This window comes from Danaus plexippus, chromosome 25 (genome assembly GCF_018135715.1).
Source record: "Danaus plexippus chromosome 25, MEX_DaPlex, whole genome shotgun sequence".
NCBI lineage: Eukaryota > Metazoa > Arthropoda > Insecta > Lepidoptera > Nymphalidae > Danaus > Danaus plexippus.
Window position 1 is genome coordinate 5,440,547 of NC_083553.1, and position 26,251 is coordinate 5,466,797.

Genomic DNA, 26,251 nt, shown 5'->3' on the forward strand with positions numbered 1-26,251 from the left:
AATAAATATGATTTCAGTTAAAGAATATGATATTTTTATATCAACGTTTAAACGAATATTTTCGATATAGTAACAAAAAAAAAATCTTAGAAGTTATATATGATGGTTATATTGCCACTATTTTATAGACATACTTATTTAATACTCTTAAACAATTAAATAAATTTATCTTTATATTATGCATTAGTTGAATTGTATAAAATCTCTTAATAAGACAATATTCTTTGCTATTCTGAGATAGTGTGTATGTTATCGATTAGTTCGGAGACGATCGGATACCTATTTGAGTTTTGTCTCAGTATTTTCATCTCTGCGCTTGTTAGCCGGTCGACTTCGAGTGCTAAATTTATTTATATATGTCGATAAAAATATATGTTTCATTTCTATGTATATTTTATAAAAAGCTTTGAAAATTTTGTTGTTAATTTTGTTTAAGTCAATAATGTTTAAGTCAACGTTTGCTTAAACAGTTCGTTATTTTGAATTTTAAATAATATATTATATGTCATAGTATATACTATATGATATTATTGAATAATTTCACTGTTTTCATATATTTTAACTAACGTCGCTCATTAATTTTCTCATTAATTAATTCATCAAATTAAGAGTTTTTTTAAATTACGTCATTTTATCATACAAACATAAATATTAACAGTATAAAGTCTAAATATTCTATTAAAACCCCCTTCTATATATTGAAAGCCCTCTTAAATTCCATTCAGATGTTTCCAAGGTTTAACTTGGAAGACTAAAAGAAAATTGATCTTTAAACATTTTAAACTTCGATGACAGGTTACCAATAACAGTAAGTAGATAAGATAGAATTATTTTTATATCACAATCAAGAATATTCTCTTCATTCTATTTATAAGTAAACATATTAAACCAATGTCTGTCCCAGTTAAATTGTTGTCTGTTTCAACAAAGGAGAATACTATTAATAACTATAACATATAGCGTTTTAATCTAAAATACGTGAAGAATTTGAAAATAATATAGAGACATCCAAATTGTTTAATAATATCGACCAAAAAAATAACGAAATTATATGTATAAATGTAATTTATGCTCCGAGACGAGAGCTCCTTAAGACGGTAAGGGATCCGCGTTTTATTCAAATAAAATATCTTTTAGAAACTGTATAATATGGATTTTATTTTTTCATGTTTACGGATCAATTCACATTTGTATATTCGATATAATATCTCTTACAGAACAAGATTCGAAATGTCTGATATATGCTCGAAGGATTTTCGTAATTGTTTTGTCCATCGCAATATTATTTTTTTAGTATTCGTTCGAGTTAAACAGATGGATATCGTTTTTGGTTAGATACTAGAGCTTTGCTCTACACCAACAGACGCTTTGTTTAAAAGCTTTGTTTTAATGTACACCCCGCTTTACTACGAACTACAGCATCTGATAGAGACAACACATTAAGATTTTATAGAGTCGATACAAAGAAAATAAACAAAAGTACGTAATAATTTGTCGTCAAATATCAAAGATTTTATTATTTTTTTAACTTTGTTATATTGAACGCTACACTATTAATTATTCCATTACAAAATATCAATTTTAATACGTTTCATCACTTTCACAATTTTCTCATAAAGATATACATATTATCAGGAGTAACGTCTCATTATAATATTTTTAAGAATATGAAAGATTTACATATATTAATTATTTCCTCATCCATAAATCTAAAAGGATCCAATAATGTTTATTCCAAGTTATCCTTGTTATCTATTTTATCTATGAAATTCTCCAACGTCGTAAGGCTAGGTCCACGCAAGTTGCTCTGTATACCCTTCTCGTATAGAAATAGTACGATTATAGGAAGTTTAACAGTAATTTGTCAAAATTTATCAATAACAAACTTGTCCATCAATATTAAATCGATATATATAATCGAATCGGGCACAATGCATTCATTATTACGGATACAAAGATGTTTTTCTTCAATTTTTTACTAAACAGACACGTATTTATAAGAACTTAAAAATCTAACAGTCATTTTTAATGAATTCAGTGACTGTAAAATTGAATTATGAATTGTCTAGTAAATCTTAACCAGTTTTATATCGAACTGTATTTGTTTGGGACATCGTTTTTTTATAATAACAATGAAATAGAGATTCTCTACACGTTATATTTTATTTAATTCAGTGGGATAAAAAATATACATTAATTTAATCGTTAGAAAATATTGGTAATGTATGTATACATGTATGAGAAAGCTATATCCTTTTTTTTTTTTTTTTTTTTTGATGACGCAGGGAAACTCTTTTTACGAGCCGTCTAACCGGCCTTGGTGGGGCCGGAGAGGATGTGTGAGACTCGACCTGGGCAGGCCCCTACTCACTAAAACCACTGCGAAAGCCATCGGCCGCTATGTTGGTGCACCCCGGATCTGTCAGCAACAGGGCACACCAGCGACTGGCCGGTCCTGGCAAAGACCGGACTTACTCCCTCAGAGAAAGGGGGCGATCCCGGCAATTAGGATCGCCCCGACGACGCCGGGCTTTCACAGGAGCCGGGTTACCAGCCCGACCCCAGCCCGGAGTGCAGGGGCGCTATTGGAGGCGTTGCAAATATCGCCTCCGGCGCACCCCCGTCCGTCGTCTGCGGAGGGAGGGTGCATCAGCCGCATCCTCCCTTTCCCGCTCAGATGCCTCCTTCGTGGACATGACCGTCTCACAGAAGGAGGACACCGCCAGCCAGGACCTGTCACTCTCAAGCATCTTCTCCGCGATACTCGAAAGCGACAAGTCCACTCCGCCGAGAGCCGCCACAAGGTCTTGGCGCTGCGCAGCCCATCTCGGGCACACCTCGAGGGTGTGCTGGGCCGAGTCCACCGCAGCTCCGCACTCATGACAGCCACTCCCCGGCTCTCTCCTGGCCGTCCGACACAAGTAATCACCAAAGCACCCGTGCCCGGTGAAGACCTGCGTCAGACGGAAAGTGAGGGGTTTGCGTTTCCGCCTCATCCAACGCTCTAGGACCGGACGGAGCGCTGCCCTTGTACGTTTACCGTACGGCTGGCCCGCCAGGTCCTCCCCCCACTCCCGCATAAGACGTGACTCCCCCTGCCGGCGAACCGCCCGGATCTCCTCTGATGAAGGGTTCTCTCCGAGAGCCCTCCTACCCGAGACGTAGGAGAACACCTCGGCGAGAACCGACGCCACAAGATCCCAAGGCGGATCGCCGGCAAGAGCCGTCGCTGCGGCCCAGGAGACCGTACGGTACCCCCTAACCACCCTCACCGCGGGTGCCCTTTGCGCCGAGCGCAGTAGGGCCTTGACCCCGCGGCTCATCGGGCGGTCAGCCCAAACGGGAGCACCGTACGTGGCTATACTCCGACAGACCCCAGAGTATAGCCGCCTGCAAGCTGCGCTGGGTCCTCCGAGGTTCGGGAGGAATTTCCCCAGCGCACCTGCCGTCCTCATGACCTTCGGCCCCAACTCCCTGAAATGGGGCACGAAGGTCCACCCTCCGTCAAGGGTGAGCCCCAGGTATTTCATGGTCGGGCTCACCCTGACCCTCCCTCCTCCTATGAGGAGGGTGGCACCCGGCGGGGGTCCTTTCCGCCCAGTCCCGCGGAAGAGGAGGGCTTCGGTTTTGTTGATTCTGACCCGAAGCCCCAACCTCTCTATGCGGCTGATCACGAGGTCAGTTCCAACCTCGGCCAGCCGCGCCGCCTCCTTGTAGCTCCGTCCCCGGGATAAGACGAGGGTGTCATCTGCATAGCAAATGACACCCATCCCGGGGAGGAGGCGACTCCGCAGAACCCAGTCGTATCCGACATTCCACAGGACAGGTCCCAAGACCGAACCCTGTGGAACGCCGTTTTCGACTGTCCACCACTCTATGGACCCCCTCCGGTTCTCGATTGCCACCCTCCTCTGGGAGAGGTAGTCGCCTATCAGCCTCCTCAGATACAGGGGCACTCCGAAGTACTCGAGTGCCACCTGTATCGCGCTATGTGGGAGGCTGTTGAAGGCGTTGGCGATGTCCAACGACACCACCAACACTACCTCTCCTCCGCGTTCCGCCTCTTCCGTCACCACCCTCAGGCGTTTGAGGGCATCGACGGTCGACCGGCGGGCTCGGAACCCGAACTGGGACTCTGACAGTCCCGGGCCCGAGCCTTCCTCCAGGTGCCGAACGAGACGGGTGGCCATTATCTTCTCCAGGGCCTTCCCCGCCTCGTTCAGCACAACCACCGGTCGCACCGCCGAAGCCGAGTCCGGAGGCCGGCTGCCTTTTGGGAGTAGGCAAAGCCGGCCTTCCTTCCAGGCCCTCGGGAACTGCCCGGACCTCAGACAGAGGTCGAACAGCTCCCTGAGGGCTCCCCCGAGGTGCACCAGGGAGAGAGCGAGAACTCTCCCGTGCACCCCGTCCGGACCCGGTGCGCTCTTCTTACTCTGGAGGCGAGCCAGAATCGCCTCCATTTCAGACTCCGTGACGGTGGGCGGAACGCGGTCGCCCTCTTCCAGCGTCGGCCGGGCCATTCTGGGGGGAGTGAATCCCGCAGGAGCATCGGGGAAGAGTTCCCCGACGATCCCCCTCAGAGCAGCCGGCTGGAGCACCTCCGTGATGGGGGCCGACTGGGCGCAGATTTTATTCCGCGCCCGTTTGTATGGTCGGCCCCAAGGATCTCGGTCGAGACCCTCCACCAGCTCCAGCCAGGCTGCCTCCTTGGCCCGGCAGATGGCCTGCTGCAGGATCAACTTTTTCGCCACGTAGATCCTGTACAGCCGGCCATCTCGCTCCTCGTCCTGGGGGCGGCGTCGCCTGCTCCGGGTGTATGCCCTCCTGGCCCCGTTGCAGGCGACCCGGAGGTCGGAGATGTTGTCCGACCACCAGTACACCGCTCCCCGCGGGGGGGGACGTCCTACGGGGGGCATCGCCGCTCTGCAGACGTTTTGGAGAACGTCTTCAAAGCGACTAGCCCCTTCATCCACCCCCAACTCCGCACTCTCCGGGAGGCTCCAGCGGCCGACAACGGCCGCTTCTTCAGCCAGTTCCCGGTTGAGCTTTGACAGCGCCCAACGCGGGAACCGACTTCTCTCCCGGGGCGACGAGGAATTCGACGCTGGACTCCGGCGACCGGCAGGAGAAGCAGACACTTCGAACCGTATGTAGCGGTGGTCCGAAAGCGTCTCCACTCCTGCCTCAACCCTCCATCCCTCCACTCTGCGTGCGAAGGTCGGAGTGGCGAACGAGACGTCCACCACTGAACCTCCCGACCGTCGCACGCACGTCTGGACTGTCCCCGTGTTGAGTAGGGACAGCCCGGCAGTTAGCGCCCATTCCTCCAGTTCCCTCCCTCTGGGTGTTGTGAGGGGGTTTCCCCACGCCGTGGACTTGGCGTTGAGGTCCCCCAAAACAACCACCTGGAGAGGCGCTAACTGCCCTACCACCGGCCCGAGAGAGTCGAGAAATCTCTCGAAGGCCGGCAGGTCGCGGTTCGGGGAGAAATATACCCCGACTATGGCAATCTCCCCGCGAACCGCAGCCACATACCCGTGGCCCCTCGCTTTGACTGCGAGGGGGGGCACCGCGCCCGGCCGCGTGACGATCACGACGGAACCGTCCATGTCTCCCGCCCAATGAGGTTGGGCAGGGACACAGTACGGCTCCGACATGACCGCCACGTCAACGGCCCACTCCACCATGGACTGCAGGAAGAGATCCTGAGCCCCGGCGCAGTGGTTGCCGTTGGCCTGCAGGAACCTGAGATGTCCGGCCATTACTCGGACATCTCAGCTCCTGACGCCTGCCTCGAAACCCCAGCCCTTGTTGGCTGGGCCGGAAGTTTCCCACGGGTGGATGGGGGGCGGCACGAATGACCCCCATCACATGGTCCGCCGGCTTGCTCGCGTCCGCGCACACAGCGCAGCGTGGTGACGCGGAGCACTGGGCGGACCTGTGGCCCTCCTTGCCACAGCGGTAGCACAGACCGCTGCGGTCTTTTGGGCTGGGGCACACGGCCGCAACGTGCCCCATTCCCAAGCACTTGAAGCAGTGCTTGGGTCGCGCCTCCATGTATGAGAGCCGCACCTGGCTCCACCCCACCGATATATTACCCAACTGCAGCAGCTTTTTGGCCGCCGCAGCCGGTACCTCCAGCAGAGCAGAGCCTGTGCCGCGAGGCCCAGGTCGCACGTTGCGCACCTTGACCTGGGCCTCGGTGCAGCCCCCCTCCTGCGCGACCGCGGCCACTAGCCGATCCGCGGTCGTCGCGTCGTTGAGGCCCGTGACTCTCAGGTCAGCGTACTTCACGGGCCTCGTAACCTCCACCTCCTGAGCCAGTGCAGACTTCAGCTTCGCGGCCAAAGCGTCTGCCTTTTCCGCACTGGTGGAGCCGGGCACCTCAATGATACGGGCCCCCGTTGCCGTAGCACGGATCTTCAGGGGCCCTATCCCCAGCTCCTTTCGGTCCACCTCTTTTTCAGCCTTGAGGAGGACCGATAAATATGATGCCCCTCGGGCCGCTGCCTCAGGCCGTAACTTGATCATTACGGCCTGGGAGCGCGGGAGCATCACCTTCTTGGGGCCCTCTCTTGGGCCCGCCTTCTTTTGCTGCGACGCCGGTTTCTTGGGTACCGGCGCCACCTCCTTTTTCTTGGGGGCCTTGCGGCGGACCACCTCCGTCCACTCCACCGCATTGGCCCCATTCCCCACTTTACCGGGTCCCTTTTCCCCGGTCCCTCTGCCTGACGTGGATGGACCGAACGCGGTCCGAGCCACCTCCTTCCCTCCCTTCGACCTCTTGCCTTTCCCTTTGGAAGGCGCAGGGAGGGAAGGGAACTCCTCGTCAGAAGTTACCACAGGAGCCGGTAAAGAGGCCGATGACTTGGCCCCCCTCTGCAGGGCCGCCTGGCGAATCGCCCTCCTAGCCGCTACGGCGACGGCCGAATGGTCACCGGCCAGGGGGGGACGGGTGACCTCTTCCCGCAAGAGACGGGACTCCAGTGCGGAAAGCCGCCCATCGACCAGATTGCCAACCAACCTGGCGATGTTGGCCTCCAGCACCTGGAGCTGGTCTTGACAGACCGGCCCGTCTGAAGCCGCCTTGGCCGCCGCCGTCCTTTCCTTCCTCATCTCCTCGAACTGGAGGCGATGGGCGCGCACCTCCTCCTTGAGGCCCGCGTTCTCTCTTTGGAGCCGATTTATATCGGCTCTGAGACGGTGGGTCTCCTCTGCCTCGGTGCGTGAGACAAGGGTGTCAAGTGCCTCCCTCAAAAAGGTCGAAGCCCTCATTATTTTGGAAGAGTACCCCCCTTTTAAGTTGGTACTCTTCCCGACGAGATCCCTAATGAGGTTGAGGCTTTTTTCGGCCTCGACCATGATAGCCTCCGCCCCCATCGCCCCCAACTCCACAGGGACCTCCTTCCCCTTCCCCTTCGCCTTTCCTGCCCCGTCCCTCACCTTTCCAAGGCTCTTTTCCAGGTAGGAGTCGAAGGCAGCCTCCGACTCCTCCTCCTCCCTTTGCCGCAAGAATTTACGGGCTCTAGTCAAGTTTCTGCCTCGACCTCGTCTTCCCGTCAGGTCTAGCCCTCGAATCATCACGCCCCCGGTCTCGGTATCGGAGCCAGACACCTCCGAAAAGAGGCGCTTGGCTCCCAACTCCGACTCAGGACGAGACGACATCGAGTCGTCCACACCAAAACAAGCATCAGTTAAAATGCCCGACTTTCCCCCCCGGGCAAACCCCCCACCATCATCCTCCTTATCATTCATCCTAGCACACACACCTCAGACAACCAAAACACACCTCAAAACAACCTAAAACACAGCGAAATAGCAAGCGAAAGCGATGTATATCAGACGTCCGTACCCTGCAACGGCTCGAGCGAGACTCTCAGAAAGCTATATCCTAAAATTTTTATACCAGTCAGAATTTTTTTCTTAATTTTATTGTAACAGTCTTTGTTAAGTAACGTGTAATGTTTACAAGAATTATGTCATATTGATGAGGTTAGCTGAATTCATTAATGAAATTTCATTGTATTTAAAAAAAAAATCTCTGCAACGCGATAGACCCGGCGCCTGTACGTTGAATCCATGGAATGCTGAGAGGTTTCGTCTCTTATTTGTACAAACAAACAACTAGTGTTGGATTCTGCGATCTGCGATGGGATATAAATATGGCTATGCTAAACCGAAAAAGATTTCTACTGTCTTCTGCTGTTCTGATAGCACGCTTCTTACATCTTTATCCTAATCTATTTCGAATATTTTTATTGGTTAAATAAATAATAGAGTCTTTATCCATCTTTATCCACAATCATTGGAATTCAAAGTCATTTAGGCGGTAGAGCCTAGCTGTGAGCAAGTTACTACAGCTCGAGCATGGCCTGGCTCGACCGGTGAAGTACCACCCTCTGACAGAAGATAGGCGTGAAGTAGCCTTTAGTGGCTGCGTTTCGTCCGATGAGTGAGAGAGCCGGTTGCCCTTTCCCCGTTCCCACCATTTCCTTATTCCCGCCCTTCCCTTTTCGTCAACAATCAAGGTTGTCAACGAATCCGCAACATAAATTTTGCGGATGTCTATGGGCGACGGTCACTACTGCCCATCAAGTAGGCCGTCTGCTCCTTTGCCACCTTTCACATAAAAAATATACCTTACATAAAATCAGTTAGTGTATTGATTTTCATATAATGATATTATTCATTATATTACAAAAGACCCATGAAACTTGAAAGCCTCTACGGAAAATATATGTATATTTTTTTAATAATACAAATATATTGTGTGATAAATTATGCACTGTATTTTTGTAAAAGAATCGCAAAAATATTTGACGTCTTCTAATAAGAAAGTCTTTTTTCACTATTACTATTTTTTGATTTTCAAACACATAAAAGTCCAGGAGAAGATAAAAGTCAAAATAAAACAAAATGGCGGTCATTTGTAAAACTTTTTGTTGTAATCAGCAGCTAAGTTGATAGGAAATAGCGAGTGCTACATCACAAGCAGCGGAAACGACCCGAGTTAGGCGTTTATATCGCATTCTCTGTAAAAATTTAGGCAACCATTAAATAAAATGAACCTAACGCTTGAATGAAAAAAGGTTGTTTATAAAATAATAGAATATACAAGTCTTTCCTAAACTATTAACATTATCTTTGGAAATAAATCACATGCAGCTCGCTGGCTTTGATTAAAACAGAAATTGAGCTCGAAAAGCGGAATGTTAAATTGGCAATTACCAGCGACATAATATCAAAATCTGCGTGATCGATGGCCACGTAACATTCAGTGCAAATGTCTTTCTTGATAGATCACCGAACGACAACATGACTTATAATGTTAAACGGTTATATTATTTTTGCGAATGACTCCAGGACATCTGCTAAATAAGTTGGTGCAAATCTTCTGGAGACTTCAACAATCGTCGACGCTTTCAGCGTTTCTTTTTCATTTTCTTTGTTGACATTGACATTTTCATGACTAATTCTTTTGAAAAAAAAAATAATTTTCATTTTGTTGTTTCATTGTCCATTATCGTTTTACAGTCGGAGATTCCAAAAACAATTTGATCAAAAATTCCACTTCGGAGGCTGTAAATTAAATTGTCAAACTAAACTTCAGCCGGATAACTACTTAGACTTTTCATTTTCAAGAAAAGGTGAAGATATTTATTTATACATTTTTTGGTAGTTTATGTTATATAGAATATTAGTGATTTTTACAGACAGTTAGTCCTAAATTCGCTTGTTAAGATTCCCAATACATTAATCAGTTGTACTGAATCATATCTTCAATACAGAATAACACTAACTGAAGACTAGTTGTATATTATATTTTAAACTCAGTTTATTTTATGCTAAGAATCTGTGATAATTTCGAATTTCACTTTCCCTTTTGTTAATTCTCTTTTTTTATTCTCTGTTACTTTTATTATGTAAATGTTTATAAGTTAAAAATTATAACTTTAATCAAAGAAGAACGTATTTAATTTCTTAGGAACTAGTGTCTTGACTTGCAATGAGATTTATGTCTATATATTACGAAAAGATTATTTACTTACTGGCGGATTGTTAGAAACTGAGATGTGTTGAACCCTTATAGGATAGGATTACCGACGTGGCTTAGTCACTAAGCTAATACATAACTATAGGTATTTTTTTGACAAAGCAATAACTTAATACTAATAATTACAAACTAATTATAACATGTAAGTTAATTTTAAATAACATTAAACTGGTTTCACGTCATAGAAGTCGTTTGAGCCAGTTCTCATTGGGTAATATTTTAATAATTTATTAAATCAATGTTGATGTATTGTTTGTCGTGCACAGCGGAACATTATTCAATGTAATTAATATTTCAAAATATATTCATGTATCACATGAGAATGTTTATTAATTTTATTTCAATAAACTAATAACTCATCCGTAAAATTTGATATTTCTGAATTGAAAAAAATGCAACTTGATTTTGTAGATTTCACTTGCTTTTTCACTCGACCTTTCGATATCATTTCAATTGGTATCATTAGACGAAATGAGGATTTCCGTCGGTTAGTCTCGGTTTTTGTTTTAAGCTCTTGTGGTGTTTTCACGGTCATGGGATTTTATATTTCTTATGTGAGAATCCCAAGTGTTTGATAATTGCCAGCCAGCTTCTCCACTGAAATTACTATCCCAAAGTTGTCTAATATCTTAATTCGACAGATATTTTTCTCTCGTCTGTCTGTGATGTTTTAAAATAATAAAAAAATAAAAAAACGCGTAGCAAATCCGAAAATATTAGTTTTATTTAAGAGAGATTCATGTTTGCCGTCCGTTTAAGTTATATTCTTGACATCATGTACCAAATAGAAGTTTTATGACAGATGTACATACGTTTGAAAACTTAAAATTATTGTTCAGTATGGCCTTTAGGATTTTAAAACCGAAACAAGGAAAATAATTTATTCAATGAAAATACAACAAGAATGATCCTTAGTTCCAATTTTTTGTGAAAGTGAGCTTGTTTAGCTAATGGTTATTATGACTTAATATTTGATCTCGCTTAAACATATTTACTTCGGAACCATCTTAAATGTTAAAGGTACAGTACGTTGCAGAAAGGAAGTTTTTTAACATTTATTACTCAGTATAAAACCAAGTAAGGAATAAAGTGTAGACGACGATCCGAGCAAAACTTTCTTTTCTTAGTGCAAGAATTTTATTTTAAGTTTACGGAAAATTTTTCGATTTGGGAAATAATATCGTATTTTTGAACTCTACTTCATAATCTAAAAATAGTTAACAGTAACCAACCAATTATAAAATTTAATTTTAACCTGCGTCAGTGGGTAACACAATAAATACATTAATAGAAATTATAATAAAGGCTTGTTAGAACCTAAAAACTAATATAGTAAATATATACTATATTGCGACCTGAACACAGGATTCTGTCTTGTTATTGATCGTGGCTGCGATGTTGAGTGCCTTCCATTTTATCCCCACCACGCTATCGACTGTAATGCACATGCAATAGATGAATAAAAAACATTGTGTCTTTCAATTCTTGAAAAATATCAACGATATATTTAATGAATTTTATGATGATTAATAACTGTGTTTTGTAATAATTCACGTGTTATTAATTATTATTTTAACATAAAAATCACTGATATATTACATTTATTACAAATTCATTGACTGTAAAATTTAATATTTCCTAGTCTAAACGTTTAATTTGCAATTACTTGCAATGAATTCGCAGACAAATGTCCCAATTCGTGATGGATGCGCATGATGGATGGCTTCTTATTACGTAGAAAATGTCTACCTTGAGTGATCACAGAACAAATTAAATGTTTGTCTTACACTAAGACCGTGAAAGTTTGTAATTGGCTTTAGATACGTGAGCAACTCTAATTTTACAAGAAAATATAAAGTGGTAAAGCAGTCAGCAAGCAGGACTTTCAGTCTTCTGGATTTGAATCAAACGAAAGATTTTTAAATCGAAAACACCACATAAACATGTCCCATGTGTTTGTGATGTAACGAAGATACATCAGTATCCAACAATTTAAAATGTGAATCTTGTTCTATTTATCTAAAACTGAAATTAGCTAAAGAATGTCACTTTACATTTTTTTTTATCCGAACCAAAAACCTTATCATTACTCTTTTTTCTTATCTCTAAAGGTCGGCGTGATTGTATCTTTCTGGTAAATGGTCATCAATAGCACGACTTTTCTCCTGGTGAGTTACCAAAATATCCCAGTCTAGACTAGGTCTGGTGAATAAGTGGAAGGTAAAAGTAGACATAATATTTGCTTATAACAAATTTCAGATACTAGACCGAGCCTAGTTGTGACTTACGTATAATTATATGTAGGAGAATTTAAAAAAAAATCATGAAATATGTTTCTTAATATATAGCATGAATTAATTGTGATCACTCTTAACAATGTTATTATTATAAATAAATATAAAAACGCTCTGTTAATATTTAACTTTCACAAACCAATAAAACGGCCATTGTCTGGAATCTCAGACGTTTCACCAATCGAATCATTAATTATACAGCAGTATTTGTTCATTGTAACGATAAATTTAAAACAGTTTGTCTTCTGTGGTTAAATTAATACTGTTATTTGATTTGTTTTCAATTAATTCATTAATTTCTCACTAATAAAACGATAAGTCACTTACAAAGTTACCAGTGTCTTATAAACGATTAGGATTCATATAATTAATGGCAAGAATATTTTGAGATTCTTCAGTGACGATAAAAAAAATCGTATCGTATCTTATCCGATACAACATATTAAAAAAATGCTCAAATAAATGAAATCATTCGTATATAGAAACATGTAAATGTGCTTAAAATATACGTTGAATCTGGTGAAAGGTTAAAAAAATAATATTTTTCGATAGTTAATTTTAAATCATAGCATGAGGAAGGTTTTGGTTTCTAAATAGGATCTGACGAGTAAGTTATTGTGTATTTTATTCATTATTACGTATAAATTATACTAAAGGACGCCACAAATTGGTTGTCATCTATAAAAGTTCGTGAGCTCATCAACGGTTAACCCGGTAGGAAATAGCGGGGTGTGATGACGTCATAGGAAAAGGATGTCCCGGGACCGGAATCGGGGGAAGCTTCTAATACGAATAAAAATAAGTAGACTGTATTGCAATTTCTTTTATTTTTTTATATAAAATGGATATAAAATTTAAAAGATAATATAGAATTAAATATTTTCTACACGGACGGGAAATTCTCCTGACGTTAATTCAAATACTTGCTCCACATAACTTACGTTTTAAGTTAGAAGGACAGTCAATTACAGAAGTGTCCATTTATGGTGATGTCCCTTAACTCTGAAACATTCATGAAATGGAGACAGGAAATAGAAGTGTCTCCAGATTTACCTGGTCACATACTTGTTCTACTTTATTTTATTACAACCAACTTCCTTCTTTTAAGATTTTCATGGAAATAATATTGTCAAAACATAAAAATAGTAATACTAATATAAATAGAAAGTTATCTCTGGAACTTTATAATGACTTAATAATATTTTGTGATCTTATATACTCTTCTCTCTTTCGCTACATTAGCAGTCCAATTTCAGCTTTTCTTTGACACCAAAGATCATTTTTATCCGATCCCGTTCTTGGTAAATGGTTTGAGATGTCTGTCAATCTAATTTCATATCTTTATCAAAACCCCATTCCGGATTCAACAACGTCACTTCAAATACTATCTTTATATGAACGTATTATTTGAGATCCGAATCATTTAAGTTTTGGAAAATTGTGATGATAAAGCTCACTCAATCGAATAATTTTTTGTGTGTTTTATTCCTCATCTGAATTTAGGCTATCAATTTATTTTCCTCATAATATTTATCATAATTCGAATGCTTTCAGATTATAGTAATAAAACTGTAGATGCTATATTTTATTGACATGAAAATGAGAACTGTTTATGCAGGAAAATAGCTATCAAATTGCCCGAATATTCTCTGTTAAAGAGGATAACAAAGTAAAGAATGTTTACTTGTATTGAAAGAAGAAAAGACAGTATAAAAAATGTTTTTCACATCTGAAATCACTCAACGGAAACTTAGATCGAAGATAGCAAATGTATTTTTAAGTTTCAACTTAATGGCTACAAACTTTCGCATTTATTATACAAATAAAACAGAGTAAAGAAAACTATTATAGTTGAAATTAATAATATAACAGAAACATTGCCATGATTTGTAAAATTTTAACATTTATCAAGCAATTTATCACAGAAATTTCTTCTTATATCCGAAACTCCAAAATCATTAGAAATTCTCGGTTACAGTGCCTAATGTAAGCATTGAGCTTATTTTGGCTTAGATAAGGGAAACAAACGACACTACCCATAGAAACAAACTCGAAGTTAACTCATTAACCTAATACTAGAGCAGTTTTAAGTTCGCTGATAGGACGTTACATAAAGTTTGTTAATTCACTGAGTTAATAAATCATGATTGCTTTGATTAAATATATACGCTATGAACTTTATACAAATCAATGGATTACATTTTCATCTATGTTATTTTTGAACTACGTTTTCCACAATTAATTACATACATGATATAATAAAGTAAGTAGTCGCGGTGGCCTGGAGGTTAAAGCCTGCCTCTCGTACATGACTCGAAACCTGGTGAGTACCAATGTGATTTTTTCCGAGATAAATGTACTTTCTAAGAGTATTTAGACACCACTGACATACGGTGAAGGAAAACATCGTGAGGAAACCTGGACTTATAATTCAAATTATCAGTTTGAAATCGCCAATCCACCTTGAGCAAGCGTGGTGACTAATGCTCTAACCTTTTCCATGTGAGAAGAGGCAATTGCTCAGCAGTGGACACCGATAGGCTGATGATGATGATGATGAATAATATAATCAGGCTCTTTTTACACTCCATGAAATTTGGGGACAGTATCTTATTAATTTTTCCTGGCCGATAAAGAAAATTGAATAATTTTTACAGGAATATTTTACAGAAGTATTGAGTGTACAATCGTAAAAATCTGAATACCCTTAAAATATTTGGAATTGTTCGTCTATACGGTAAGTAAAATACATTTTTAATGTGAAATATTTAACTTTTACCGACATTTATTCCGGGAATATATGAAATTGTATCTAGATCATGAAACGAGCTGTTTGTAGTGACATTTGATAAAAATACTGTTAAAAATACATAACTAATCTGGAATCATAATTGATTAAACTCAACATAGCATTATTTATAAAGACCAATATATTTGCGCTATAGTGAAAGATTACCAAAATTTATATTATGATGGTACCCTCATATGGACAAACTGAATAACCCTGGTCATAGTTTTATTGGAGTACTAATTCTATATCTAAGGAGTTGGAATTTCAAATTTATGGATGCGATCAAAAGATAAGTCACGATAAATCTCTCCGTGTCTCTGAATTGATTACCGTCTTGCTGACGACTTTGGATGTGGGATTAGTAAGTTTTAATACATAATTTTGGACGTTTGTGTTGTGACGTAATTGCGCATGTATTACTATATATACATACCTGGGACTGCGGCGTCACCCAATTTAACACTTAACATATTGGCAATTAACCAAATCAACTCAGGTTTGCTGTTTGAAACTCTTGTTCTATATGTTAAACTTTACTTTAACCTCGCCTTTTTTATGTATAAAAAAGGTTTTCACAAAACTGAACATGTAATTATTTATTAGTTAAAATATCCGATTTTAACAATACAAAAACACACAAAGCAAACCCGTGTAGAGTTCGTTAAACAACTGGTATGAAGCTTAAATATTTCTGATATATAAAAAAAGAGTAAACTTGGTTTAAAACTAATTCGGGTTTTTGGAGAGACTCCTCCGAAAAGCGAATTGGCTTCTTGAGACGTATTAAAATACAATTTCTTATGCAAAAAACATTTTGCTTTCGTGTTACAATTGTGCTCCGAATGTTGTAAAGAGATCTGAATCGTATTTATATTTTGGGAGGCAATTTAAGAAAAGCTCTATAAAGCAAGCCTAGAATATAATAAATTAAATTATATTTGAATTTATTTTTATAAGGGACATTCGGAGTAGTTCACCTCTGATAAGTCTCTGAATGAAGCGGACCGTTAATATTAAAGCAGCTGTTTCTAATTGGAATTAATGTTACCAAAGCTTTCGTTTTCGTCAAAAATTAAATATTAAAGGACGATAACCGAGCAGACGGCCTGTTGGTGAAGTGTCTACGGTCCATGTACAGCTATAGGTCTTGTTTGTGGTATGTTTTCGTTACAGATGTTGTTGGCATACGAGAAGGGAGTAGGGAGTGGATTGAATGCGTTTAGATCTTCCAAAATCACCACTCATCAGACAAAATACAAGTTTTTTTTATTATTTAAGTGGTAAAAAAAGTAATTAACTTCATGTTTCTGTTACAACATATACCTACTGCTCGATTACAAAAAGAAATTATACATAAATTTGACACAAAGTTTTATTCTTTAGAAAAATATATGTGTTTATTTTAGTTAAAACCTGTGTTTTTTTATTTTGATTTTACAGGTACAAATAAAAATCTTATATTTCTTTACCAATAGCACTATTATATATCATTAAAAATTTAAGTAACTTAAAACTTCTCTATTATTATTCCAAAATTGTATCAGCAGACTTCGAAATTTTTAAATTACTCAGAATTTTGTCTTTCGTAATTTTAGTCTCAGTGACGTCATAGGCTAAAATACACATACAATACAAAAGTAACAAAGAGTTTATACATGTATTGGTTGAAATATTTTAACTTTACTTTTTCCGCTCGCTAACATCATAAATCTTAAAAAATGTGTACAGCCACAGAATACTTCCACATTTAAAACTTTAGGCGGTTATAATCGCGGCGTTTTTCTCGCGAACACGAAAATTAGCTTGAGTTTAATGTGGCTAAATAAAATAATTAAATAATATTCGTACTATTTATATAGCAGTTCCTAGTTTCCGCCTCGACTTAAAATTTATTCGCAATGATAATATTTAACCAGAATAAAGTTAAGTAGCGTGAAACACGTGTATTTTACGAGAGTTTAGATTTGAATGCCATATGATTAAGAAAACGCCCGTAGAAATGCTCGTGTGAGAGCACTTATACAACACCTTAGCGAATAATATGTGTGATTTATGAATTATGACGCATAACGCGAGCGTGTTTTATTCGAACGATGTATTTTATTATTAAAGAAGAATTGCTGTAAGGATGTCAAATGCCCTTAGACTATAATTTTGATAAGACTGTCTTAATGGTAACTGGAATATTAATATCACGTGGGATATAGAACCTAATATTACGTTTATATGTTCATAAGAACATAATATATATTATATACGTTCTAGAACTTATTATATATATATTTATATGGAAATAAAATGATGAAAAATTAAAAAAAAAAGTTAGAGGATGGCTGTTAATTTATTAAAATTTGATTTGTAAACGTATTTGGTGGCTAGCACAGCGACACCTTAGGGGGTTGTTCTTACCGAAATTCTCTTCATTGTTACATAGAAGCCAATAATTGTGGAGTGGTATTAATCTATTTCTAAGGTCAGCTGGATCAAATAGAGTTAGATAAGGAAAACACGATAGAGCCTGATAATTTCACGCTTTAGGCACCTACTTAGACAGCTTTTTTACAAAGTCAATAGCAAATCTAGTAATCTACAATGTTTGGTACATAGTTTTGCCTAGACAATACAAAATATAGGTCCAGTTAGCGATATCGTTTTTGGACTACTTACGTCATGTTTGGGCAGGCGTTGCTGCATGTCACCTCACAGCTTTGACTACGTGGAGAGAAGAGAAGGACAGTTAGAATGAAAGACTAAGAGAAATATTAGTGATGCTTACAACAAAATATACTTGGCTAAGTAGCCAGGCTCTCGATATTGTATAGTATACATTTTAGAGAGTGTGCTTAGGAATCAATTCCTACATCCCCTTTTTATCATTGTAAAGCCAGACTCACGATGGTGTCCATACTTTCGTTGAAGAACGTCCTTACATCCAGATTAAGGAGAATGGAGCGAAGTTCTACAAAGGATTAGAACAGTTTGCTTGCGTCTGAATTCCTCTCCAATTATAATTTGGACGTCTTCAAGGCTACATTCACTTAGCTGATACTGAGAGGGAATTCACCACTGTTCATATCCACATACCAATAGATTGTATGAAATCCCACGGCATTATAAAATAAATAAATGATTTTATTATACAGTACACATGTTAAGGATAGGTTTGTTATTATATTTTGCTTTTTAAAAATAATCTATTGAATATATTTTTTTGTATATTTACTTTGAATATTGGGATAATAAAAGAAATCCTGGCATATCAGCATCTTGGCGCCCTTTGTCACGTCAGCTTACTGCTTGTTTGAGGGCTCTCGGAAATCAAAATCATTTTGACTTTCAAATAATACTGATCTACATATATTTTAAAAGTAACTTTTGTATGTATGTAAAATTATTTATTATTATAGGAATGATAATTTATTTTATGTGTACATAACAATAGCAAAGTCAAATTTAATTAAGTTTTAAATTGCCTCATTAAAATTTCAAATGCAAATGTGTATGTTCTCTATCGATATATATATATTTTTTATTTAGTTCAACGGCATGATATTAATTGAATATTGATTGAATAGAAACCAGGTCCGTGTCAATTAGATGATTAGTGTCGGAACGGTTTAGTTTCACAATGAATTCATGTCGCGAAACAAATTTTCAAGTTTCTCCTACAAGCGAACTAAACGTAACAAAACTATCGATGTATTTTGAAAGTTACCCTTGAATTTTAAAATTTGTTTTCTTAAAAATTAAAAAAAATTCAAAAAAGCAGGTTGTATATAAATGTCAGTTGTCTCGTTTATTATCAACTATACTTTATTTATAAGAATATTAACCTTGACTAATTTAGGCTAAATTCCGCTCGTTTGTTTAATTTAACTGTAACAATACAATTGATGTAATCTAAATCGATTCGATAGTTTTAAATTACAAACAAATAAATTAAAACTTTAGCAATTATATTATATAATAAGTAAAATTCAGCCATGACACTTGAATACGAAAGCGGAGTTGCAGGAAACACTTACAATGATTATAGCTAGAGGTTATGACACTGATCTTGAACCGATTGATCTTGTAACTAAGGTAAGTCGCAACACGAATATGAGTAATAAAATATAAATATTACATTATTAGTCATTTTATGAAATGTCTTGGTTAATAAAGTGTAAGACTTTCGCGAGTGTTCATTCAAATGAAAGTAATATTTTTTGATTTCTACGCTTATTTTATTATTCTTAAAAACTACGTACTCCCGACGCGACGTTTCGGTTACTTTGCTGCAACCGTGATCACGGGCAGACGAGATGTGAATGTCTGTCATAATATTTAAGTTTGGAGATGATAGTCTCATTATTTATGGATGCCAAAGAAATCAGCAGACGAGCAGACTATGCACTTAATGTAATTGTGACTTTGTCCATATATATTGTCTGCATAAAGAGAGTTGCAAATTTGTTCCTCTCATTACTTATTTAAAAGAAACCAGTACACGCGGTTTCTAAAGGGCAATATCTTGTTGTAGTCAGGGAAGACATCACGCATGAGATCGGTTCACATCACGCTTGGGAAAGAAAGATTTATTTCAAGTTTATTAATCAGCACCAGACATAAAACAACCATTTACCATCAGGTTGACTTTGACCTCTTCATCACACTAATAAACATGGACGCATTATTCACTTACAATATCTTATATTATGTAATACGTGAACATGTTATTCTATCAGATATCATCCGAACATTGAACTCAACGATTGTATGAGGGGTCATGAGTTACGTCATACATGACAAGTCGAGAAACTTCCGACAAAATGGAAGCTTAATATCATAGTTCCAATCAAAACATATCTGTAACTTAGTCGCTCCTGATTTGTATGATTCAATACGGACTATCATATAAATTGCACTTGCCAAAGATGCAATACAATATACCCACACATACGTAAACGGATTTAAGCCTTTATACTTATGATCGTATAAATATATTTCGTTTCAATTGCTAAATATTTCAGATAACTGCATGTCTATAATACATTATATATTTAACCGTTAATTAATTTATATATATATATAATAATAGTTCCTCCATTTTATGGAAGTGATAGCTACTCCGTGGACTCGTCGTGTTTTAATATTATCAAAATCTCCTTAATGTTACCTTGGATACGTAAATATACACGCACATACATTCATAAACTTTCATATATTAATAATATTACTGCAGCGACATTTCAATCGAAGCAAGCGAGGTTGGGAGTTCAACGGCATTATCTGGTTTGATCTTGAAATTAACTTGTAAGTAATACTTCCGGAAATCATGATATTTATCGTAAAATACATATATGGTAAAGTGACATCAGTAAGTATCGCTTCCAGCTTTTCATATGTATATATGTCACGGTTGAAATAAATTATGTAGCACAAGATTTGTTAATTCAGATGTATTTTATTTTTATTTAATTATAAGTGTAGTTTTAAATATTATAGTTATATTGTGACATAGCCCTTCCTGTATTGATAATAGTATTTGAATATAAGTTTAACCTTCTCAGGCCGTAATCAATGTCTGTTCTACACAACAATTTATGATAAATACAGCAAAATATATACATACATAATTAGCGAGTAACAAACAAGATTTAAGACATGTGGGCTGGAGCTCAAAGAGATCTTCAAGCAGACTTCATGAATGTCTGATTGGAGTGTTATTAAAACGTCTAGACGCTTTTCTTCTTCATGTTCTACTTATTTATAAACATGAACAAAAATATTGTATAATAATATACAGAAAGCGAAAATATAAGTTGTTAAACAAAGATGTTATTAAATATTTGTTTCTGTTTTGGCAAAAAAAAATATATAAATGCCTGTATGAATGTAGAGCTGTTTTTGGCAAAAAGAACATGACCAATAATGGAGAGTTTTTAATTAAAGTTCACTTTAACCCAATTGTCTTCATGTCGCGTTACCCCTTTTACAGTTAATACGTTTGAGTAAACTCCTTACTTAGAATTATTTTGAAATCAATAGTTAAGACGTTTTTACGAGCGTCCGAGGACTTTGCACTTTTGTTTTATTACATCGAGAACTAGCTTTTTATATAAAATAATTTAAGAACACTACATATTGTATATTATAATTTATGTATGAAACAGTGACGTCAAAACACATTACTTATAAAAAGAATTTAAATAATGATTATAATTAACATCAACTAAAATATTACTTCGAGTCTTTTTTTTATACTTTACAGAAACAAACATGTTTTATATTTTAATTAACTTGATTTCCGTGTAATAATAATCAATCGTCTATCTCAAGGACTTTACCTTTGCATTGTAAGTAAATAGCACTTAACTAAACGGGAAGAAAATATGGCATAAAAGTTCTGACCTCCTCAAAATAAATCACTTATTCTCTATATCACATAACATCACTGTATTTCGATAAATATTCATCAATTTTAGGATAAATCAATTTTTTTGATAACTGACTGTAAGCTACGTCGATGTGATTCCACGATGGATCTGATACTTCGACGTCTTCTAATACGTTAGGTAACTGTTTTAATAACCAGGAAATGTCTTTGGGATCCACCAGTTTATCATTCCTTCCGTACAAATTAACAAACGGCACAGTAACCGCACTGAGATTAAATTTCGGTGGTTTAATATCCCCATAGATTTTGAGATTCTTGGATTCTCCATAGTCGAATTTTTGGAAGAATCGCGTGGACATACTCTGACCGTACCTGGCAATGTTGTGTGTTGATGTTCCATCCGGGAAATGTGTGAACAGGTGGCGCAAGGTTTTCACATCGATTGACCCCGGATGGAAAGAGTCAATAACTCCGATATACCCTCCACAAACAGCGGCAGTTATGGAATTCAAGTTACAGAAAAAAGAACTGAATTGCTGTCCGAAAGAGCCTCTTGCAAATAATTCGTTAATACCCATATTAGTTAAAGTACCCTCTAACTTTTCAACACTTTTCGTTAGCGCTCTGTATGGCAGGGACTTAGTATGTGTTTGACGTGCAGCTGGGGCTACACCGATCAAGACATTGGCTTTATCACAATAGCCAGGTCTCTCCGAGCACATGATGAAGAAGGTGCCAGCACCTTGAGAGTATCCAACATAATTGAGTTTCTCCTCACCCGTGGCTTTTAAAACGTAATCGATTGTGGCTGGTATGTCATAAAAGCCAATTTCATCGACAGAAAAATGCCAGAAATGTGGATTTCTGTCCGGATCCAGGATCAAATGTCTTTTGGCGTGATAGTTACCACGTTGGTTTCCCAGCCACAAATCGTAGCAAGCGTCCGATATGAGATAGGCCAGTCCGGCTCCAGGTCCAGCATCGAACCAGACGTCTGAACTCTGAAGTAGCCCATGCATCAGAATCACTGGTGGCCTTTTCTTCACGACACAATTTCTTCCACTTACTCTAAATATTTTCAATATATAACCGTCTTCCGTCGTCACATTATGCTCTTGTAAATTAATACCATAGAATTCCGGAGATCTGCATGCGGTACTATTAAACGAATTATTAATTAACGTAACTAAAGGAAATCTTAAAATATTTTCGATTATCAGCGCCGCCAGCAGGACATTAAATGTGACACGTGCCTTTGAAGCCATGATAACAACTGAGTGTTTTAAGAAAATAAGTTTATTAACCGACTCCATATTAATTATGTTTTAATGCAGTAAAAATAAAGTCCAAGGTCGTCTGGTGTTTTTCATTGTTATCGATTTTTTTTTTATTTTTAAACATATCATTTACTATTTAGGCAAAGATATCCATAGTAAAAAATATTGCCATGAGAATGCCGAATCTGTCATATTTATAACACCTTCATAGATATAGATGTATCAGGTTTGAAGTTTAAAGGAAGGTTTTTAATTTAAATTAATTGATTCATATAAAAATAAGCTTATTGTGTTGTCATTTATGATCTTCTTATTTACTCTGCTATAATATATTGCTTTTGAAAAATTCCAAAAAAGAAAAAGGAAAACTAAATATCTACAGTTACATTATATATATACCTATTTATTTGAACAGAAATAAAATTAAAAAATCTAAATAAATAATCTATTGCGTACTTCTTTCATAGATGCAATTATTGCCTCGAATGCAACACTCACATGAAAACTAATGAATTCCGTTAACTTTACCCATCAAATAGTTGTACATTAATTAAAGATATAATAGACATTTTATTTACAATCCCTTTAGTTTTATAACAGTAATAAACATAAATCCGTCGTTATAAAAGCCTTGGCTTTTCCTATTACGTAAAAGATATATTCAAATCAAGTTTTCTTGGGACGTTGTGACACCGCCTCATCAGGAGTCTTACCTTGAACTATTAACAAATAGATTAATATTTCATCGTCGGCTAAGATCGGAATTTTGAATTTTTCTGTGGAACCTCTTTGGAGATTTTAAGGAAAAGATAAAAAACATATAAAAATTTCCTTATCTCTTGTTAACATTGCTGATATTTTATTGTATTTCAAAGAAAATATCACAATAGGACTGTATTAAATTACATATTTTTAATTTTTAATATGTTTGATATCTTAACAAATAATGATATCTAAACCTATAAAATGTACTTACTTATTAATATATTCATCCTTACATATACACACGAGGTTATACAACACAATAGGTAACTAAATTATTTCTATTTTCAATGTAATATTTTTCGCTGTAATAAAAAGAGTTCATTCAACTACGAAAAGTTTCTTTTCAAAAATAATATTTTTTCTAGTTTCTTTTATTTAATGACTTCATATCGTATAATGTCTGAAACCCCGTCAGTATCTGGAACACCCTTTTCTTCCGGTAATAAATTACCACCTTAGAATTACCTTTTAACATAATTTCACGCAAAGTTAACCTCTATTTTAACGGTTCGAAGGTTTCAAATAAACTAAGCCCGAGCTGTGACCGTTTAAGGGATATATAAGCGTAAAATATTTTTTTTATACAGACGAAAATGCAATTTGTGTAACCTATTTAAGGTTAGTTTTACCTTAACGCAAATGGCCACTAAAGTGTTAAACGTTTTCCCGTCTTCCCTACAAGGTAAACTGTACATTGTAACTTTGTGTTAGAGTTTATTTTTGCTGTTAAAATCATTATAGACTTTCAGCTTTGATGTAATTTGAGTTTTATTGCTCGATTTTACGTCTCAGTTTCAGTTGTACTACGTTGTGTAAATAATGCCCATAGCTGTCATGCGATAGGACTGTTTCTACCATTTACGATAGTGACTGAAGTTTACGATCAGAAGTGACGGACAAAATTAATTAAAAAAAAAGGAAAAATATACGTCTTGATAAACGATAAGACTATTTTTGATTTGGGTTTTTTTATGCAAGCAAAATCGCCTGTTATCCCTAACTTCATACTAGTTTTCTCGCGACTTGAGACAGAAAAATTAAGGGCTTTTAGTTTTGGCAGGAATAAATCTTTATATTTTCTAATGTCCTCGTATTTAATAAAATTGTTAAATATTTCAACGTTGAAATGCATTTTAGGGGTTCAGCTAATTTTTGCAAAACAGCTAGGACTGAGGAGGAAATGCTTTTTTTGTGCACACTTAAAACTAAAGACAAAAAACTATATGGCAACACTGGGTTATAATTAAACAAATAATTGTCACGAAGCGCACAAGAAAAACAACTTAATATATTAATTATATGATAAACTATTAATAAAACCAAGAATAATATCAGTACTACAATATGTGACCAACTCATCAATTGTCCTGGCTGTTAATGAAGTTATACAACCCGTAATAACAAGGTTTTTACGATATTTAATAGTCTACCGTAATTGTTGGCAATATCTTTGATTGCTGTTAGTTTCTGTCACACAATGCTCTGTCAATCTACCAAACTATTCTTTGGATAGCGATGTTCTCTGTTTTCTTGGTAATTCATTGTATAAAATGCTAATGTCATAATTCAATTATTTTTGATATATCTAATAGAAGCACGTGCTGTATCATAGCATTTCCGACTTCATTATGATAGCGGCTCTGACCTAGTTGTTCGGATCGATGCCGGTTCAATGACCGTCTGCGCTAAATTCGATATTCTATTGCATCTTCCTTATAAAAGATTTTAATGTCGAAGGTTCGTTACGTCATAGCGTCACTTGTTCCATTGCTCGATTTTTTGTATATCTTAGGGAAATCGTGCTGTAATTTAATTTAATTCACGACCAGTATAGTTACAATTTGATACATTTATAAGATTTTCCGTTTTAGTCTTTCACATTGGTTCTGAAGATAAATAAGAAAAAAATACATTTGGATTATTTTATTTTTGTTGCTTACCCGAAAGCAGGAAATTTCTCTTATATGCAAAGGTTCTTTTATAAGTATTTTAGAACGATTATTTTCTTCTAATATAGAGTCTATTCCTTTAAGTATTTCTGAATGAGTTCTGGTGTTAGAATGTTTAATTTCAAACGTGTTCTTGCTACAGGCGTTATACTGGGGAATACTTCGCATCGTCTGAACACTGACGGATCCAATATATAGAGCAAACATTTATATTGTATTATATATATTAATATAATACGTGGCGATTTATTATATCTTCGGAAAAATAGAGTGAATTTTCGGTCTCTGTATTATAGATTGTTAAATAAAAATGTAGATAAGAAAGAATTAAATATCATTTTTTTTTAATGATAATTTTTCTATAATAATTTGTAGCGTTTTTGGGTTTTTTCTTCTTACTGTAAACGTCTATTGTATTTCTTAAAATTTTCTTCGTCAATGTTTCTTAAGACGTATACGTGTTTGCAATAAGATTTAATATAAAATTTTAATATTTAAGGCAATCAAACCAATTCCGCTGTATAAATATTGAAATCGTATGTTAATTTATATGTATTAATATATACCATAATTTTAAAATGTATATCTCATATTTGAAAAAAGTTCATGTATTTTTGCACGAACATTAGCTCATGCGACCGTTGTTACGTGTCTACGCCATATATAATTTTCGTATTTTACTTCATCCTAACAGTTTTAAAATCACAATTATAAATTCTGTTTAAATTATTTATTACTATTT

General features: G+C 37.5%; 2 protein-coding genes across 2 annotated transcripts in view; one reads left to right on the top strand and one right to left on the bottom strand.

The window, feature by feature from the left end:
- The window catches only part of LOC116775072 (uncharacterized), a 128,498-nt gene that overhangs the window by 44,923 nt on the left and 57,324 nt on the right, over positions 1–26,251 (top strand). The window lies entirely within an intron of this gene.
- LOC133319583 (lipase 1-like) lies at positions 20,566–22,800 on the bottom strand. The gene has a single exon (XM_061524720.1). It carries the CDS (start codon positions 22,781–22,783, stop codon positions 21,563–21,565), a length of 1,221 nt encoding a protein of 406 aa, XP_061380704.1. The 5' UTR covers positions 22,784–22,800; the 3' UTR covers positions 20,566–21,562.

Excerpts from the sequence above, each read along its gene's own strand:
- LOC133319583 (XM_061524720.1), bottom strand. The coding sequence starts at position 22,783 with ATGGCTTCAAAGGCACGTGTCACATTTAATGTCCTGCTGGCGGCGCTG.